Source organism: Mesoplodon mirus (genome assembly GCF_964341445.2).
Source record: "Mesoplodon mirus genome assembly, chromosome: 2".
Taxonomy (NCBI): domain Eukaryota; kingdom Metazoa; phylum Chordata; class Mammalia; order Artiodactyla; family Ziphiidae; genus Mesoplodon; species Mesoplodon mirus.
In genome coordinates this window covers 45,746,268-45,767,158 of record NC_138977.1, presented here as the reverse complement: position 1 = coordinate 45,767,158, position 20,891 = coordinate 45,746,268, and the positions used below count along the sequence as shown (strand labels likewise).

The 20,891-nt window shown below is 42.4% G+C and overlaps 1 protein-coding gene across 5 annotated transcripts in view; it reads left to right on the top strand.

The window, feature by feature from the left end:
* Positions 1-5,656, top strand: part of SHROOM3 (shroom family member 3) — a gene marked incomplete at its 5' end in the record, with an annotated part of 329,672 nt that extends 324,016 nt beyond the window's left edge. For all 5 annotated transcript variants that reach the window (XM_082611413.1, XM_082611414.1, XM_082611412.1 and 2 more), the window contains 2 exons: positions 925-1,197; positions 4,673-5,656. In XM_082611413.1, the coding sequence (XP_082467539.1) occupies positions 925-1,197; positions 4,673-5,041 (642 nt within the window). In that variant the 3' untranslated portion in view covers positions 5,042-5,656. The remainder of the gene's footprint in view (positions 1-924; positions 1,198-4,672) is intronic.
* Positions 5,657-20,891: the final 15,235 nt, after the last annotated feature.

Below are 20,891 nucleotides of genomic sequence, written 5' to 3'. Positions count from 1 at the left end.
AAGTAAGAGTAGACACTTCATATAAATGAAGTCAAAGTTGAAACCATTAAGACCTTTACTTCATTCCTTCAGTTAAGCATACTGGGTATTTGTGTAATCCTGTTTCATAGTATGGAAATTTGTAAGTAAGGTGGCAGATTACATAGCCCTGCTCACTGGAGACAGTGAGTGCAGGACAGAACAAGGGACTGAATTCTGAATAAAGGTCTCATGAATATTTACAATGGTTGTACAAGGGTGGCCCCGAAGTCAGGCTGCCTTGAGTTCACGGCAGCCCCACCCCACCAGTGTAGGTGTCTTAGCCTCACGTCACCTCCCTAAGTCAAAGTTTCCTCAGCTAGCGCACTGTGCAACTAAAGTAGTATCTACTACAAGACAGTTGGGAAGACCAGGTGAGATAATCCATGGACTTGCTCACAGTGTTTGGCTCATGGTCATTCCTCCACGAATGGTATCTGTGATTAATACTCAACTCAGCTCTGTGATCTTAGGCCATTCCCTAATTCCTTTGACTCCCGGCTGCTCCACTTGTTAAGAATATTTACCCTGCCTGCCTTCGGTATTGTTGTGAGGATCAAATGAGAACACATATTGAAAAGACTTTTCAAAGTGAGTAGTTAACACACCAGTTGGGAAGAGAGCGCTGTACACAGCACGACACAACTGGAAAACGTTCCGAGGCAATGTGTCATCACGCATTGGCCTGTGAGGAATGAACAGGTTCAGAGAAGGCAGCTGTAGACATTCAGGGAAAGGAAGGAAGGCTGTGGCCTTATGTTGGGGGCAGTCCACGCAGAGTGGAGGGGGGCCTCCAGCTGAGCCTCGAAGACAAGACAGGAAGGATGCAGCTGGGAGAAGTGGATCCTGCCCTCACTGACCACTCAGCTGGCTAAATTTTGCTGTGCGTCTCCTCTCTCGTTCCAGGTGGAGTTGATTGGAAGCCTCACCCACAAGCTTGAGACCCTCCAGGAAGCCAAGGGGAGCCTGCTGATGGACATCAAGCTCAATAACGCCCTGGGGGAAGAGGTGGAGGCCTGGATCAGTGAGCTCTGCAAGCCCAATGAGATCGACAAGTACAAGATGTTCATCGGGGACTTGGACAAGGTGGTGAACCTGCTGCTCTCCCTCTCAGGACGCCTGGCCCGCGTGGAGAACGTCCTCAGCGGCCTTGGTGAAGACGCCAGCAACGAGGAAAGGGTAGGCCGCCTAACAATTCCGCTCAACAATTTTCCTCCCTGAGCCCATGTACCCAGAGAAGTATGATTAGACAGGAGCCTTTCTAGAGATGATCACCATCTCTCCGGGGCAGGGAGAGACTCCAACGTACAGGGAACAGAGGAGAAGGATCTTCCACGCCAAGATGTCATGCTGACCCCTCAGCCTCAGGGATACTTAGGAAAGTTAAAAATGTGGGTGCCAGAGTTTCTTTCCTTCCTTTTTATCCCAGAAAAAGGAAAGGTAAAAGTATGATGGGGGTTGACATTAAAAAAAAGGGAGAGGGACGACAAAACTGTTTGGGATGAGGAGAGGGCACAGGAACGTGAGCTCAGGCTCTCGGGAATCTGCAGGTGAGGGGCCGTGGGCACTTGGTGAAGATGCGCCCGCTGTGTCCATGACAGCACTTACCGGAATAACTGGTAGTGGCAGTTATTCTGGTTACCAATGTAACCAGTGTAGAAGCAGCAATTGTATTTAGTATGCTGCAGCACAGCGATAAACTCAGAGCCATGAGAGCACCTCTCATGCAGTGTGGTGTGGTCAGGAAGGACCTCACACAAGTGCCACTTGAATGGAGTCTAGGGGACTTTCTTAATTCCAGGTGGGCGAAGAGGGAAAGGGCTTTACCATTTAGGAGGAATGTCATGGACAAAGTCCAGACAGACCGTGGCGTGTTTAAGAATTGATTTACATGTGGTTGGTATGTCTAGAGCAGAGTGCTTCCTTGATTTACTTGTTTTTAAGGGAGACCAACAAGGGATAATGAAGCCACTGTCCCCCCAGGGCTAGCATCAGTGGGGAAGCCATCACTACCTCTGGACCTGGAGCAGCATGAGGAAGGGGCCCTTATCAGAACTCTGGCTATAGCTGACTTGCAGCACTGAGGCCTGGGTGAAAGGTTGTAGCCACCACCCCCTGGCAAGGAGGGAGCCAGGGATAAAGGCCTCAATTTCTTCTCCCTCGCAGCTTCCAGCCTCCTGCCCATGACTGCCACTGGGCAAAACCAGCAGCCAGCAGGGTGCAGCTTTCCTAGACATAGAGCAGGGCAGAGGAGAGTGGATCTGAAGGGGTAAACAGTATCCAGTGCAGAAAATAATCACAAAGACCTACGGGTAGTACTTTAGACTTTAGCCTGTAGGCCTGGAGAGCCATGAACTAATTTCATGACATAATCAGCCTGGGGAGGGGTGAGAATGATGTTACAGTTGGTAGGCTTATTGTAATGGTCTAGCAAGATGGGTTTAGGCTGTTAATTTGGGCCATTGTCATGGAGATAGAGAATAGGGAGTGACTTAGAGAACGAGTTTGAATTAGCAGGGCGTGTTAGATGAGGGGAAGGACAGAACAGAAGGTAATTCCAAGTTTCCTGTTCAGTCGCTTGGGTGGATGCCACAGGTATCTGAAATAAGCAATCCTAGAGCAATTCTTACGGGAAGATAAGTTGAATTCAATTCTGGAACATCTCAGCACTTAAATGCACGTACACACTCTCAAGTACAGATAAGTGCTTGCTCACCTGCAAGATATATCTGTATTAGTTTTTATAATTATTAGTCTTTGTTAAATAAAAGTGTAAATAGGAATAAGGAAAGGAAGAATAAATGGTTCAATAAATGCCAGATTCAGGATTATAGTTACCAATGAGGGGAGGAGGGGGAAGACGGAGATCGGGAGAACTATATATAACGCTTCAACTGAATATTTTGTTTTTAAACTGAAGCAAATATGAAAAATGTTCAAGCTAAGATCTGGCACTGTTAATGATGGGTACACAGATATTATACCATTCTCTATACAATACTGATGTTTAAAATATTTCATAATTTTTTAAAGGTGAGGAAGAGGGTCTCACTTTTTAACTTACTTCCCTACAGTATTTTGAAACATGTCTTCATTGCAAATTCAGTCCCTAAGGGTTTCTTTTTTAGGTGTGTTTTTCTGATTAGGAGAAGGAAGCCTATGAAAATGGAGATATTTGTAAGATTAACCTATTAACTTTGCACTTTTCCTGTAGGCATTATTAGGTAAGATCTGACAAGCCAGTTCAAGGGGAGTTTAGGGCAGAGACACATGAGCCCTTCATAACCCTACATAAGCTAATCTGTGTTGAGATATATATTTAAATATTCTTATTTCTTGATTAATTTCCACTTTAAAGTTTCTCAGTCACTTTAGCCTGAAGAGTCTGGTTAAATGTAAAATTTAAAAAAAAATGTTAATGACATTTTATGTCAGCATGTTGAGTAAAAGGCCACATTAAAGACTTCTATAAAGTCTAAAGATAATACACTATCTTACCATTGGGTCTGTATAAGAAACTCTCAGGGGCTTCCCTGGTGGCGCAGTGGTTGAGAGTCCACCTGCCGATGCAGGAGACACGGGTTCATGCCCCGGTCCGGGAAGATCCCACATGCCGCGGAGCGGCTGGGCCCGTGAGCCATGGCCGCTGAGCCTGTGCGTCCGGAGCCTGTGCTCCGCGACGGGAGAGGCCACAGCAGTGAGAGGCCCTTGTACTGCAAAAAAACAAAAAAAAACCTCTCAGAATATGAAATTGCCATCATTGTCAAATAGAATTTCTCTCATGTTAGATTCAGAGGCCTGAAAAATGGAAACTGATTTTTTCGGAGATGGTAAATATGATGTTCCCATTGTTGATTATGGATTGGGGCAGAGGTTCTCAAACTTTAACTGCAAAGAATCACCCGAAAGGCTCCTTCAACCACAGACCCCTGAGCCCCACACCTCCAGAGCTTTTGATTCAGTAGGTGGAAGGGGGCCTGAAATTTTGCATTTCTAACAAATTCCCAGGAGATGCTGCTGGTGCCCACTTTGAGAACCACTATAAAATGGAAATACTTGTAAACACTCAAGGTACCTTGATGACTGGCTTTTTTTCCCTTCAATTTTTTAACTGTGGTAAACTATATATAAAATTTGCCATCGTAACCATTTTTAGCTGTACAGTTCAGTAGTATTAACTATATTAACATTGTTGTGCAACAGATCTCCAGAACTTTCTCATCTTGCAAAACTGAAACTCTATACCCACTGAAACAACAACTCCCCCTCCTTTCTCCCCTCCCCCAGGGCCTAGCAACCACCATTCTGCTGCTTGTCTCTATGACTGTAGACTATTCTAAGGACCTCATATAAATGGAATCCTGATTGTTCTTCTAAGTCTAGAAGCCTTAAAGTAAAGCCATTACCCCAGCCAATTTTAACATAATCTCTCAAATTACAGCTGCCACATGACTTTATAAGTTAGAGAACCATATATCTGCAACATAAAGGTAATGAACTGATTTTCAAACAACTGAGTCTCCTTACTTTAGAGCGACAATCAAAATAGAAACTTAGACACTGCACCGTCCTGAAAAAGGTCTCTCTGTGGGCAGTTCGGTTCTTTTCCCCGTTCCGCTGGCCCTTTGCTGATCTGCTTGTTTCGCCCCGGCAGAGCTCTCTCAACGAGAAGAGGAAGGTCCTGGCTGCGCAGCACGAGGACGCCCGGGAGCTCAAGGAGAACGTGGACCGGAGACAGCGCGTAGTACTGGACATCCTGGCCCATTACCTTTCCAACGAGCAACTCCAGGATTACCAGCATTTTGTGAAAATGAAGTCGACACTCCTCATCGAGCAGCGGGAGCTGGACGACAAGATCAAGCTGGGCCAGGAGCAGGTCAAGTGTCTGCTGGAGAGCCTTCCCTCGGATTTCGTGCCCAAGGCAGGGGCCCTGGCTCTGCCCCCAGGCCTCGCCGGTGACGTGACTGCTGTGGGAAGGTGGACTGTCAGTAGTATTTTTCCAACAGTAACCTCTCCACTTTAACCTCTTCTCCAGGACCCAACGAAAAAAGACCACCCCTTCTCTCAACACTATTTAATCTGAAAAATGTTTCAGTACAAGCCAGCCTTTAAACTCTATGGGTTATGGGGGTTTTTCTGGATAACAGGAAAAAATTCCATCCAGGAAAAAGCCTGTCTTTTCCTTCTCGCCCTTCATGATTGATCTTCTGAGAGCTTGAATGCTGCTGGGAACTTACCCCTTTGTATTGTTACTTCGTAGTAGAAAGAAAATTAATGAAACTGTGTGAACTGATCGGAGGGTGTCTGATTGTTTAGTTTTCCACAGGCTTGAGGCAACATGGATAAGTGCGTGTCACCCTCAGGTATGTACCCACAGTGGCCTTCCCTGCTTGTGGGCAGTGTATCCTGAGGACAGGTATGCGTACTTAAGGGTCTGCAACATAAAGCCTTAAAGAGAAACACACACAGGAGAAAACTGTCAAACCTTGAACGTTGTTATTTATATTTTTAAAAATGAAAAAGATCATTGTTTGTGTGCTAACCCCTTACTTGATTCTGTTTTGTGGTGGACGTAGACGGTTACATTTGAGCTTTGTATTTTGTGAGAACCTTAATGAAACGAAGAATTCCAAAGACAGTCACATTGAGTGTGGAGACTTTTTTCTTAAACTCTCAACAGTGAGTAGACATTCGGTGCTTGTTTTAAACTGAGTGTGGGGGAGCCCCGGCTGCCACTGCTGCCAGTCCTCATCACTGTGCTCCTGCAGCAGTTGGGAGCGCGCGCGCCTTCCCAGGAAGAAGGCTTTATGCAGCATGGCAATCGTTTCCTTTCGTAACGCTTCCTATCATTATCACTGGGGTGGAGAGAAAGCTAAATTTTACTAACAAGTCTCCAACCTGTTGACAAGGAGGCTGGAACCCAAGTCAATTCAAAACTGAATTCATGCTGTCCTCCTATACGAGATTTGAGCTAAACACAACTTATTTGGTGAGATATATTAGCAGGCTGTTCTAATGATGCTTTTCAAAAAAGTCTCTTTGCCTAAAATGTCAAACTTACCAACTACATTTTCACTGAAAACTCCCTCCTTAACCTCTGAAGACTGATTTTGCACTATTCTGCTTCAATAATAACATCTGAGAGGGTGCTCGAGAGCCCACGCTGTAAGTGTATTAAAATATATAGACTGGAAGATGGAAGGAGATGATGGGCCAGCGACCAGGCTATGTTGTCAGCTGCCGGAGATGGCGACATCCCAATACTTTAAGCAGGTGGTGCATCCCAGGCTGTGCTTTAGTTCTGTTGTTGTTTTTACATGTGTTGAATCCTCGGGGGTTGGGGGGTGGCCACCTGTGCTGATCTGGGCTACAAGTACGATAGCAGCCAGTCCTAGAGAACTGGGAGAGTAAAATTCCTTAGGAGGGTATCAAATGCTTGTTTTTCTTAGTACATTTTAATTAATGAAAATTTTCTGGTTAAGAACTTCAAAAACATAGTTTTGATCCCCAATACAGATGTATTTTGATGAACTTAGATGAACTTAGAATCAATAGGCCACCCACAGATTTCTCCTGAAATGGAGAAAAGCCATTGCTTCCTTCTTTGGAGGTTTCACACTGTCAGACTGCATTATCAGACTGCACCTTGGTTTCCCAGGAATGTTTTCAAAAGCTTCTCTCTTACATCTAGAGGTTCCATCTCCCAGGGAATCAGTAGAACCGGGGACAGCATTCAATAGCCACACTGCATGGTCATTTTGAAGTAAAGAAAAACAGTACCCCCAACTGACTTTTCATCAGACTTAGGCCAACACAGGAGCCTGAGATCAACTCCAATCGGTGTGTCTTGCTGATACTAAGTGGTTTCCCCGAGGTCAGAGCAAGTTGAAGCTAGCCAGCAAATGTCTGCAGCAGTTCTTAGTGAAGTTCCTCAGGGGATTCTGGGGCTCCCAATTCCCAACACTCTTCTAAATTATCCTTAAGGATTTGACTGGGAACGTTTTACACATTCAGTCTTTTTCATCACTTTTCTAGTTTATACATGTCAAAGTAAGTGACCCCCCCCCCCAGAGAAGAGCAGGTGATACTGCGAGGCACCACAAGCACCTGAAAGCTGTGATGCTCTGAGGATAGTTATCCCTTCTTTTGCTCCACTGAAATGTTGTTCTGTTATGTGAGATGAGTGAGGTACCGAGTATGACTGTGAAATCTAATTCTCAGGCAGATGTGATATTTATAACAGGACTTGACCTGTGTGCTCTGATGAGAAGAAATCACTAACCTAATTTTCATTGTTAACTTTAACTAGATAATAAGCCTATTCTTTATCCCTTTCCTATTCTGCATTCTTTCCCTACTATTAAAAAAAATATTAAAAAAATCATCCGCAGTAGAAGCCACCTTTTCCCTCCGAATAGCATCCTCAGCCAAAATCATGGGCACAGCAAACCATGAGCAAGTTGTTGGTCAGGATTTCAGGACACACATTACATCATCAGGAATGTTTGTTCAGTCAATAATTGTCCCTGTGGATATGATCCTTTCATACATACCATGTCCTGTGAGAAGTCAGGTGGGAGTGGGATGGCCTTGCTGCTGATACTCAAGAAACCTTCAAAGTTCCAAGAAAGGACAATGTCCTATGACATAACTAGGAGGCTTCCAACTTCCTGGGCCCCTGGAGAAGTTCCTGGGCTTGTTGCTACATGTTGTCTGACTCAGCCTTTTCTCATGCTGTTTTGCTTCTTGCGGTGGCTGCTTGACCCCAAAGAATGCAGGGAGGGTCCATAATCAAAGTGTCTTGAGTTTCTCCCAGAGGCACTGTCGAAACCAAACATTGTTTTCCTTTGCTCCAGGGGATCATTTTATGATGATGAAAACCATCAACTGGCTTTCAGACTTGAAGATTAGCAAGTTTGGGTCAGCTCCCAAGAGTCTGTTGAAATGAGAAAGTGAGGGCTTAACTGAGGTTCTTTGGGGGTATAAAGCAGAAACCAGGGACTTCCCTGGCGGTCCAGTGGTTAAGACTCCGTGCTTCCGCTGCAGGGGGCACGCATTCGATCCCTGGTCAGGGAACTAAGATCTGACATGCTGCAGGGCATGGCAAAAAAAAAAAAAAAAGATATTAAAGCAGAAACCAGCCTGGGAAATCCCAGTTTTCCTATTACTCCATTGTTAATATCTGATCCAAAGTCACTTCTGAGTTTGATAGATCACAGTCATTCCTAATATGAGTTCTACCATGAAGTTTGTATTTTATTCAAGCATCTTCTATTAAGATATTGGGCTTTTTTTCTGGATAACTTGAAAAATGTTGGCTTTTTTTTCTTATATGATTCCAAATTTTTCTCTTTGGTTTAATTTTCTATGATATTATTGGCTTTATTCTGTTACGTTGGAATTATTTTTCCTTTCTTAGAACAAAATGAGTTTTATTCACCTTACTGCTGGGGGGAAAAGGAAGAACTTTAGCGAGAAATAACTTCTCCATCTCCAGCAAGACGTGGCCAGGTGAATGTGAAGGGGCCTTTCTACACAGAAATAGATTATTGGGGCCAAGGTATTCATTGCTGCCTGAACTCTCTGGGATGAAGTATGGAATAAAATGATAAAGGCCATTTTCGTATCAGGGACACATGAACAGTGTTCTAGTTTATTCTTATTTCTAAATGAAACCTTACTTTTCTTAAGGGAGCTCATTCAGACACTAACTCAATCATGGTTTCTCAAAGTACAGTCAAGGTAGCATTTGCATCAGAGTAACAGGTACTTGTTATAAAAAGGCCAGTTGCTGGGACACAAACAAGTAGGCTGGGAATCTGCATCTTAACAAATTCCCCAGTTTATTCTGATGTACTCTAACATCCAAGAGCCTCTGACCCCTGTCGTTTGTACAGTTTTTATCGTTAGGATCACAATTAGACTGGCATGAATGTATATCATAATAATCCCAGAAATTCAAAGCCCTGTCACATTTACTCTCATTAACTACATTTTTATGAGTTAATACTGTCCCCACGATTAAATCATCCCCAAGGTTGTGATATGGGTCCCCCCCCCGCCCCCGCTCACTCTCTCCTAGATCTGTTTTAAATTTAAACAAACAAAGTACTTATTCAGGCTAAGTGCACTAATTATTTCTCCCCCAAGGGAATCAGCTTATCAAACAATGTCAGTAGTCTGAAGTGCTGCCATGATATCTGTACTCACCTGAAATCACGACTGACCTTTTCAGTGGGGACCGTACTCAGACTTCTGTGGCTTCATCACTAGTCTCGTGCTACCTATGGGTTAGAATTTCTCTTGTCTTGGACCTGACAGTCTAGGTAATGAAACAAAAATGTGTTCCTTTCCTTTGAGAAGTGAAAGGAGCCATCAACCGATTTTAAAAGCCTAAAATCAACATTAGGCAGGAAAAAAGTTGTGGAGAAACTGGTTCCCTTAGTCCTGCTTCATTCTATAAATTCCCCTCAAATCTTCTGTAAGTGGAAAAGCAGCTGCATTTCTTGCTAAGACATCAGTATTGCTATTGCTTTACACAGTGGAAGTTTACTATGAGAAATTATTGTATTCTGATAAAGTATCTATAGAATATAAGGAAATTCTGGTGTGTCGTTTCAAGTCCACAGAGCTGGGAGAAGGTTATCCCTGCTGAGGCTGCAAGGTCACTGAGGTGACCCGTGGTTGGGGCAGAACTCCATCAGATATCCTCACACCATGCCACTCCTGCACCAGGCAGCAGCCCAAACAGCAGCGTAGTCCTTTCCTTCCCTCCTGCCCTCCAGCGCCCTCTACTGAGAAAGCTTAATGGCATGCTCACTGGGAAGGAGATGAAAGTGACTGTCCACTGTCACAGAGCATATACTGAAGGGTGAATGTGGAGTTAAGAGGCAATAAATTGGTAACTGGCACAGATTTATTCTTCTAGATCATTACCCTAGCATTATCTTCTGGTATCATATAGAATTTTGTAGTTGTTGATTCTGTAAGAACTGTTTCTCTGATAATAAAGAAAAAAACATATGGACAATTTCTATCTCTTGAAAGAGAAGGTGTCAAAAGGAAAGCAGTTTCTCATTTGTTTTCTTTAAATGTGCTTCACACACTCATATTCCTCAAAGTACCTAAAGCAATAGATTTAGAATGAGGCCTATTTAAGAGCACGTGTAAGTTCTGAACCTGTCGACCTCTGTATGGCTCTGCCTGTGTACACCTCTGTGAGTCTCTCTGTCTCTTGATGTGTCTCCACACGCATACCTCTCTGTCTCTGTGTGTTTTTGTCTACCTCATTCTAGGGTTGTCATCTTTCTTTTCCTTCATTTCCCAAATAATTCCAGTTATATTTTTTCTTTTTTTTGGGGGGGGGGGTAGGGGTGACTTAGAAAGGATAATGGGAATAAGTAAAGAGCTAGAAGGGAAGATGACCTGAGTGTAAAGTCAAGAATGAGTTCTTTTTTGGGTTTTTTTTTCCAATTTAGGGAAATGTTTTCACCTCCTTCAAGCTCATTCAAAAAAGAGACAGGTAAAGGAAGACTTTGCAAACTGTGCAATGTGTATAAATATGTATAAGAGTGAATGAGAGCTATTTCCCTTCTCTAATTAGAACAGAGTATAGGAATTGGCTTTATTTTTCAGTAATAGGAATTGAGGGGATAAGAAGCAACAACCCAACAAAGAGGACTCATAGGCACTGGACTGAGAACTTAAGAACACTAATCTTCCTTCCTGACAATTAAAAGAAAAAAAAATAGAATATAGATCTACCTGGTATGAAATGATTTGGAAGCAGATTTGTTAAAAGGCAGGAAGATAGTCTTCATCCCTTTCAGGGCTAGAGTTCTGTGCAGGTAGGTGGGCAGAAAGTGAATTGCAGCTTAGGATATAAACAGACATTTTTCCAAGTTTACTCAGAAAGTTTAATAATGAGTTTAATAATAAACTCAGTTTAAGAACACATCACTAGATGTGTTTTGATATTATTATTTAATAATCTGAGGAAACTTCCCCAAAATCAAGGAATAAATACTTTAATCCATGTTTGAAACCCTGAATAGACATGTATTCTTTACAGTGAGAATGCAAATCCTTTTTCTCGTCCATTTTTTCCTGACCTTTTCTACAAATCTTACTGAAGACTTCTTGGTTTTGAACAATAAACTTTGAAGGTGATATAACGGTTGAAGAGCAAATTGTAATAAGGCCTTCTTGCAAATATCAGTTAAAAGCTAACGAAGGAATAATGTGCTTAGGAATAAGTAACTAAGGAAATAATTTCAAGTTGTGGTTAAATAATGTGCCTCCACAGGTAGATAAGAGAAAAGCATCTTCGGGAAGTACAGCAGGAAATGTGCATGGTCATCATTACTCTGGGAACTTCAATATGTGCATTGGCATGGCTAATTGAGAAGGTATATCATAGGCCTGCTAACAAAAGTAGAACCACAGCTCTTCAGGTCGAATTGATCAGGAATCAGTGGGAGGTGGCCAACAAAAGGACTTCTGTCCATCATGCACAAATACAAATATACGTAATACATGAATACAAAACAGCAATAAAAAGAACCCAATTTTAAGGGCCTCCCTGGTGGCGCAGTGGTTGAGAGTCCGCCTGCCGATGCAGGGGACACGGGTTCGTGCCCCGGTCTGGGAGGATCCCATATGCCGCGGAGCGGCTGGGCCCGTGAGCCATGGCCGCTGAGCCTGTGCGTCCGGAGCCTGTGCTCCGCAACGGGAGAGGCCACAACAGTGAGAGGCCCGCGTACAGCAAAAAAAAAAAAAAAAAAAAGAACCCAATTTTAAGGGCTTCCCTGGTGGCGCAGTTGTTGAGAGTCCGCCTGCCGATGCAGGGGACACAGGTTCGTGCCCCAGTCCGGGAAGATCCCACATGCCGCAGAGCGGCTGGGCCCGTGAGCCATGGCCGCTGAGCCTGAGCGTCTGGAGCCTGTGCTCCGCAATGGGAGAGGCCACAGCAGTGAGAGGCCCGCGTACTGAAAAAAAAAAAAAAAAAAAAAAAAAAAGAACCCAATTTTAAAAGCTTGGCAAAAGAATCAATGAGACATTTCACAAAGGTAGATCTATGAATGGCCTATTAGCACATAGAAAGGCGATGGACATCTTTAAATTCTCAGAGAAATAGAAATTTAAGCCACAATGAGATTCTGTTACCCACTCACTAGAATGACTAAACTGAAGTGTTGGTGAGTATGCGGGGCCAGTGGAGTTCCTACGCATTCTGCTAAACGAGTAACCCACTTCAGAGAACTGTTTGGTAGTTCTTTACAAAACAAAATATATATATTTACCCTATGATCTAGCACTTCCACTTTTAGGTAGTTACTCTAAAGAAATTAAAATATGTCTCCACAAAAAAGACTTGTACAAGATGTTTATAGCAGCTTGAATCACAATAGTCAAAAAAACTGAAAACAACTCAAATCTCCATCAACAGGTAAACAGATAACGAAACTGCAGTACATTAGTACAATGGAATGCTATCAATGCATTTTTAAAAAAAGAATAAACTATTGATACATGTAACCACATGGATGAAAAACACTGTTAAGCAAAAGAAATTACACACAAAAAAAGTATATATTGTATGATTCCATTCATATCAAGTTCCAGAACAGGCAAAACCTGTGTTGGTAGAAATGATAAAGTGGTTGCCTGGGGATGCAGGGGAGCTGATTGATTCAAACTGAACAAAAGAGAACTTTCTAGGATGACAGATATATTCTATATCTTGCTTTGAACTGTGGTTACACAGGTGTATGAAATCATCAAAATTTATCCAACTTAACATTTAAGATCTGTGCATAATACTGATTGTGAATTATACCTCAGTTTAAAAAACAGTGATGAGGAAAAGTGAGAAACTAGGGCAAATTAGATATTTGATACTGACTAAATAGGTAACTGGTTTTTATCCTTCATACAATTATTGGAGATCATGATGATAGAAACTCCCAGGGATTGTTTTATCATGGTTAGGGTGTAGCCCAAGTTGCTGTAACAACTAGATTTTTAAAAAAACAGAGTCCAGTTCAAAATGGCAACATAGGAGGCTCCTGAACTCACCTCCTCCCAGTGAATCTACAGCTACACAATAGAACAATTCCCTCTGAAAAAAAAAATTCAGAAACTAGCCAAGCAACTCCTATACATTGGATGAACAAGAAAAAAACAAGTTGGAGAGGCTGAAACACAATCTCACCAAACCCCACCCTGGGTGTAGTTGACAACAACTGGGGGAGGAAGTCATAACTCCCAGCTTCTCCCTGAGGAGTAAACGGTTTGGATTACACATCTGGTGCCCCAACTTTTAAGACTTCCACCTGAGAGATGGCCCCTCAAAACATCTACCTCTGAAAGCTAACAGGGCTTCTGTCCCTAACACTCACAAGGCTATAGTGAACCAAGAAACAGTTCTTAAGGGACTTGTGCAGACTCACTGTAGCTATCCTCACCAGGGAACCATGCAGAGGCAGCAGAGAGAAGAGCCCAGTCTTTCTGTGAAAGAGGCCTATTTGCAGATCTTAAAACCTGTGGCCTGAGGGTCAGGCTTCTAATTTACCACATATGTGGGGGGCTACTGCAATCCTCTGCAGAGACCAGGGAGGCCAGTGGGTATCATTTTCATGCTCTCCCTCTGCCCTGCACCACGTTGCCCGTATCTCCATAAAAAGGATCTTGTACACACACCTGGCATCCTGGCTTTCATGGCTGCTGCCCAGAGGACACATCCTATGATAGCCTGGCTCTGGTGGCCAGCAGGGCTTCTGTTCACAGGTTCAACAGGATGGTAGCAAACAAGAAACAGTTCTTAACAGCTATTACCCCAGGGCTCAGTGCAGAGGGAAGAGACAGAAATGTCCGTCTCCTAGTCTTCCCTTGAAAGAGGTACTTCTGCATACTTTAAAAGCTACTGCCTGAGGGTCTGGCTCCAGTCAGCCTGCATCTAGATGCTGACTGAGATCCTCCCTTTGGGTCACTGATGGGGCTTGGCACACCATCAACTACTGGTGGCTACTAAGCACAAAGAAAGCAGCTTGAACAATCACAAACATTTGAGAGACAACCAAGAACTAGGGCATGGTTGAATGATATACAAGGCCAACCCTTTAAAACTGGGAGAAGAGGCTGTTTTTTCTAACGCACAGAAAACAACACAGTCGAGGGAAATTAAGAAAGGGAGGAACATATTTTAAACAAAAGATAAAACTCCAGAAAAAGACCTTCATGAGGTGGAGGTAAATGATTTACTTGATAAAGAGTTTAAAATAATGGCCATAAAGATGCTCACCAAGGTCAAGAGAACAATGTGTGAACAAAGTGAGAATTTGTAAAAGGAGAGAGATATACAAGAAAATATCAAACAAATCACATAGCTAAGGATGACATGATACTATATATAGAAAACCCTAAAAACTCCACACAAAAACTACTAGAACTGATAAATGATTTCAGCAAGGTAGCAGGATACAAAATTAACGTACAGAAATCAGTTGCATTTCTTTTTTTTTTTTTTTTTTTTTTTTTTTTTTTTTTTTTTGCTGTACGCGGGCCTCTCACTGTTGTGGCCTCTCCCGTTGCGGAGCACAGGCTCCGGACGCACAGGCTCAGCGGCCATGGCTCACGGGCCCAGCCGCTCCGCGGCACATGGGATCCTCCCAGACCGGGGCACGAACCCGTATCCCCTGCATCGGCAGGCGGACTCTCAACCACTGCGCCACCAGGGAGGCCCTCAGTTGCATTTCTTAATGCTAAAAATGAAATAGCAGAAAGGGAACATAAAAAAAAATACCTTTTAAAATCACACCAAATAAATAAATGGGAATAAACCTGACCAAGGAGGTGAAAGACTTATATGCTGAGAACTATAAAACATTAATAAAGGAAATTAAATATGATTCAAAGAAATGGAAAGATATCCCATGCTTTTGCATCAGAAGAATTAATATTGTTAAAATGGCAATACTCCCCAAAGCAATCTACAGATTTAATGCGATTCCTATCAAATTACCCATGACATTTTTTCACAGAACTAGAACAAATAATCCTGAAACTTATATGGAACCATAAAAGACCTGGAGTTGCCAACCTTATCCTAAGGAAAAAAAACAAAGCAGGACTTTGTCCCAGACTTTAGACAATACTACAAAGCTACAGTAATCAAAACAGTGTGGTATTGGCACAAAAACAGACATACACATCAATGGAACAGAATAGAAAGCCCAGAAATAAACCCACACACCTATGGTCAATTAATCTTCAACAAAGGAGACAAGAATGTAAAATGGGAGAAAGACAGTCTCTTCAGCAAGTGGTGCTGGGAAAGTTGGACAGCTGAATATAAATCAATGAAGTTAGAACACACCCTCACACCATGCACAAAAACTGAAAATGGCTTAAAAACAAATATAAGACAAGACACCACAAAACTCCTAGAAGAGATCATAGGTAAAACATTCTCCGACATAAACTGCACCAATGTTTTCTTAAGTCAGTCTCCCAAGACAATAGAAATAAAAACAAAAATAAACAAATGGGACCTAATCAAACTTACAAGCTTTTGCACAGAAAAGGAAACCATAAAGACAACCTATGGAATGGGAGAAAACATTTGCAAATGGTGTGACTGACAAGGGCTTAATTTCCAAACTATACGAAGAGCTCAGACAACTTGACGACAAAAAAACAAACAACCCAATCAAAAATTGGGCATACGACCTAAATAGACACTTCTCCAAAGAAGACATACGGATGGCCAAGAGGCATATGAAAAGATGTTCAACATCACTAATTATTAGAGAAATGCAAATGAATACAATGAGGTACCACCTCACACCGGTCAGAATGGCTATCATTAAAAAATCCACAAACAGGGCTTCCCTGGTGGTGCAGCGGTTGAGAGTCCGCCTGCCGATGCAGGGGACGCGGGTTCGTGCCCCGGTCCGGGAAGATCCCACGTGCTGCAGAGCGGCTGGGCCCATGAGCCATGGCCGCTGAGCCTGCACATCCGGAGCCTGTGCTCCTCAACGGGAGAGGCCACAACAGTGAGAGGCCCGTGTACCACACACACACACACACACAAATCCACAAACAATAAATGCTAGAGAGGATATGGAGAGAAGGGAACCCTCCTACACTGTTGGGAATGTAAATTGGTGCAGCCGCTATGGAGAACAGTACAGAGGTTCCTTAAGAAACTAAAAATAGAGCTACCATATGATCCTGAAATCCCACTCCTGGGCATATACCCAGAGAAAAACATGGTCTGAAAGGATACATGCACCCCAATGTTCATTGCAGTGCTGTTTACAATAGCCAAGACATGGAAGCAACCTAAATGCCCATCGACAGAAGAATGGATAAAGAAGATGTGGTACATATATACAATGTAATATTACTCAGCCATTAAAAAGAATGAAATAATGCCATTTGCAGCAACATGGATGGACATAGAGATTGTCATACTGAGTGAAGTAAGTCAGACAAAGAGTATCATATGATATCGCCTATATGCGGAATCTGAAAAAAGTGATACAAATGAACTTATTTACAAAACAGAAACAGACTCACAGACTTAGAGAATGAACTTATGGTTACCAGTGAGGAAGGGTGTGGGGTTGGGATAGCTAGGGAGTTTGGGATTGACATGTACACACTGCTATATTTGAAATGGATGACCAACAAGGACCTACTGTATAGCACAGGGAACTCTGCTCAATATTCTGTAACAACCTAATTGGGAAAAGAATTTTTAAAAGAATAGATACATGTATATGAAAAACAAATCCAATGTCATTTTTCACAGAAATAGAATAAACAACCCTAAAATTTATATGGAACCACAAAGACCCCAAATAGCTAAAGCAATTTTGAGAAATAAGAACACAGCTGGAAGCATCAGACTTCTTGATTTCAAACTATATTACAAAGTGGTAGTAATCAAGACAATATACTACCGGCATAAAAACACACACACATAGATCAGTGGAACAGAGAGCTCAGAAATCAACCCATGAGGGCTTCCCTGGTGGCGCAGTGGTTAAGAATCTGCCTGCCAATGTAGGGGACAGGGGTTCAAGCCCTGGTCTGGGAAGATCCCACATGCCACAAAGCAACTAAGCCCATGTGCCACAACTACTGACCCTGCACTCTAGAGCCCACGTGCCACAACTATTGAGCCTATGCACCATAACTACTGAAGCCCGCACACCTAGAGCCCATGCTCTGTGACAAGAGAAGCCACTGCAATGGGAAGCCCACATGCATCAACGAAGACCCAACGCAGCCAAAAATAAATAAATAAAATTTTAAAAAAAGAAATCAACCCATGCATACATGGTGAATTAATTTATGACAAAGGAGCCAAGAATATACAATGGGGAAAAGGTAGTCTCTTCAATAAATGGTACTGGGAAAGCTGGACAACAACATGAAAAAGAATGAAACTGGACCACTATCTCACACCACACAGAAAAATCAACCCAAAAGGGATTAAAGACTTGAAGGTAAGACCTGAAACCTTACAACTCCTGGAAGAAAACATAGAGGTAAGTTCCTTGACATTGATCACGACAATGATTTTTTGAATTTGACACCAAAAAGCAGAAATAAACAAGTGGAACTACATCAAACTAAAAATCTTCTGTACATCAAAGGAAACATCAACAAAATGAAAAGGCAACCTACAGAATGAGAGAGAATATGTGCAAACCACTTAATCTGATAAGGGGTTAACACCCAAAATATACAAAGAACTCATACAACTCAACATCAAAAAAAATAAGCAACCTAATCTAAAAATGGGCAGAGGACCTAAACAGACATTTTTCCAACAAAGACATAGTGATACCTAACAGACACATGAAAAGGTGTTCAACATCACTAATCATCAGAGAAATGTAAATCAAAACCACGAGCTATCACCTCACAACTGTTAGAATGGCCATTACCAAAAAGATAAGAAATAACAGGTGCTGTCAAAAATGTAGAAAAATGGGAACACTTATGTACTGCTGGTGGGAATGTAAATTGGTACAGCCACTACGGAAAATAGTATAAAGTTTTCTCAAAAAATTAAAAATAGAACCACCATATGATCCAGCAATCCCACTTCTGGGTATTTAACTGAAGGAAATGAAATCAGAATCTTAAATATCAGCACACCCATGTTCACTGCAACATTATTTACAATACTCAAGACATGGAAACAACTTAAGGGTCCATCATTAGATCGATGGATGAATGGGATGAGCAAAATGTGTGAAAGTGGTCAAAAGGTACAAACTTGCAGTTATAAAATAAATAAGTCCTGGGGATGGAATGTACACAGTGATTATAGTTAATACAACTATATTATAAGGATGTCCCTGGTGGCACAGTGGTCAAGAATCTGCCTACCAGGGCTTCCCTGGTGGCGCAGTGGTTGGGAGTCCGCCTGCCGATGCGGGGGACGCGGGTTCGTGCCCCGATCCCGGAGGATCCCACGTGCCGCGGAGCGGCTGGGCCCGCGAGCCATGGCCGCGGAGCCTGTGTGTCCGGAGCCTGTGCTCCGCAACGGGAGAGGCCACAGCAGTGAGAGGCCCGCGTACAGCAAAAAAAAAAAAGAATCTGCCTGCCAATGCAGGGGACACAGGTTCGAGCCCTGGTCCAGGAAGACCCTACATGCTGTGGAGCAACTAAGCCCGTGAACCACAACTACTGAGCCTGTGCTCTAGAGCCAGTGAGCCACAACTACTGAGCCCAGGCTCTCTGGGGCCCACGTGCCACAACTACTGAGCCCGTGTGCTGCAACTACTGAAGCCCGTGTGCCTACATGCTCCACAACAAGAGAAGCCACCACAATGAGAAGCCCGTGCACCACAACGAAGAATAGCCCCCATTCACCACAACTAGAGAAAGCCCATGCGCAGCAACAAAGACCCAAAGCAGCCAAAAATAAATAAATAAAAATAAGTAATATGATTCCAACCACATTAGTTGCTTGTCAAAACAAAAATATCAACACTCTTTGGAGGAACCTATAACAGAATGCAGAGTTTTCAGGATATAATATTCACATCATCCAAGTTATAATCTAAAATTGCTTGACACAGGAAGAAGCAGGAATTTGTGACCCAATCTCAAGAGAAGAGATAATCAGCAAAGACCAGTCCTGAAATGATCCAGAAGTTGGAATCAGCACACACAAAAAAATTATGCCAGCTATTATAACTATGCTCAGTGAGATAAAGGAAATGTTCATTAATGAAAGCTCATAATGAACAAAAAGATAGGAAATCTCATCAGATAAATAAAAACTATAAAAAGGAAACAAATGGAAATGATAAAACTAAAATATACAGTACCTGAAATTTAAAAATACACTGAAAGAATTTAAAAGCAAAATAGAGATGATGGAGTCACTAAACTTGAAAATAGATCAGTAGAAACGATCCAATTTGAACAACAGGGAAAAAAAAGGATTTTAATAAATTACTGAGCATCAGGATATGTAATTGTAATCCCTAGACTATCAATTTTTTTAAAAGCTATAACTATATAGCCAGTTAGTAAGTTAAAGAAGAATTTTTAAAATATTCAAACAACCCAAAAGAAGTCAGGAAAGAAAGAACAAAGAAACAAAAAACAGAAGAGACAAAGAGAAAACAAATAACATGGTAGTCCTGTATATTATTTAGGAATAATTATATTACATTTCAGTGGCCTAAACACTACAATTTAAAGGCAGAAATTGTCCAAATAAATTATAAAAATCAAGATCCAACTTTATGTTTTCTGCAAAACACATTTAAGTATATAAAGTTTGAAAGTAATAGATGCAAAGGGACAAAACATGTAAAGACTAATCATAAAACCAGAGTGGCTATATTAATATCAGATAAAATAGACTTCAAGATTAAAAGTATTACCACAAATAAAGAGGAACATTTCATAATGATAAAAGTGTCAATTCATCAGAAAGGTATAATAATCATAAATAGACTACCTGGGCTCTTTTGTGGGGCTAATGGCAGACTCTGCGAGGGCTCACACAAAGGAGTACTACCAAGAACTTCTGCTGCCAGTGTCCTTGTCCCATGGTGAGCCACAGCCACCCCACACCTCTGCAGGAGACCCTCCAACACTAGCAGGGATACCAGAGGAGATGAACCTCAGTGATATAAAGCAAATCCATCAAACAGACAGTAGTAGTACTTTAGACAGAACAGGAGCAGGATGCACAGCAACAACTGAAGCTATGGCACTGGCTCTGATGGATGCAGTGATGTTACTTCCTGGGCTTTGAAGAGAAAGCTAAAATCCAGAACACATAATTGAATTACCCAAGCCGTGTGGATGAAAGGCTCTTGGTGCTGCAGCCAGGAGTCAGTGCTGTGCCTCTGAGGTGGGAGAGCCAACTTCAGGACACTGGTCCACAAGACACCTCCCAGCTCCACATAATATCAAACGGCGAAAATCTCCATCTCAACACCAGCACCCAGCTTCACTCAACGACCAGCAAGCTACAGTGCTGGACGCACTATGCCAAACAACTAGCAAGACAGGAACACAACCTCACCCATTAGCAGAGAGGCTGCCTAAAATCATAATAAGGCCACAGAGAACCCAAAACACACCACCAGACGTGGACTTGCCCACCAGAAAGACAAGATCCAGCCTCATCCACCAGAACACAGGCACTAGTCCCCTCCACAAACAAGCCTACACAACGCACTAAACCAACTTTAGCCACTGGGGACAGACACAAAAAACAACAGGAACTACGAACCTGCAGCCTGCAAAAAAGGAGACCCCAAACACAATAAGATAAGCAAAATGAGAAGACAGAAAAACACACAGCAGATGAAGAAGCAAGATAAAAA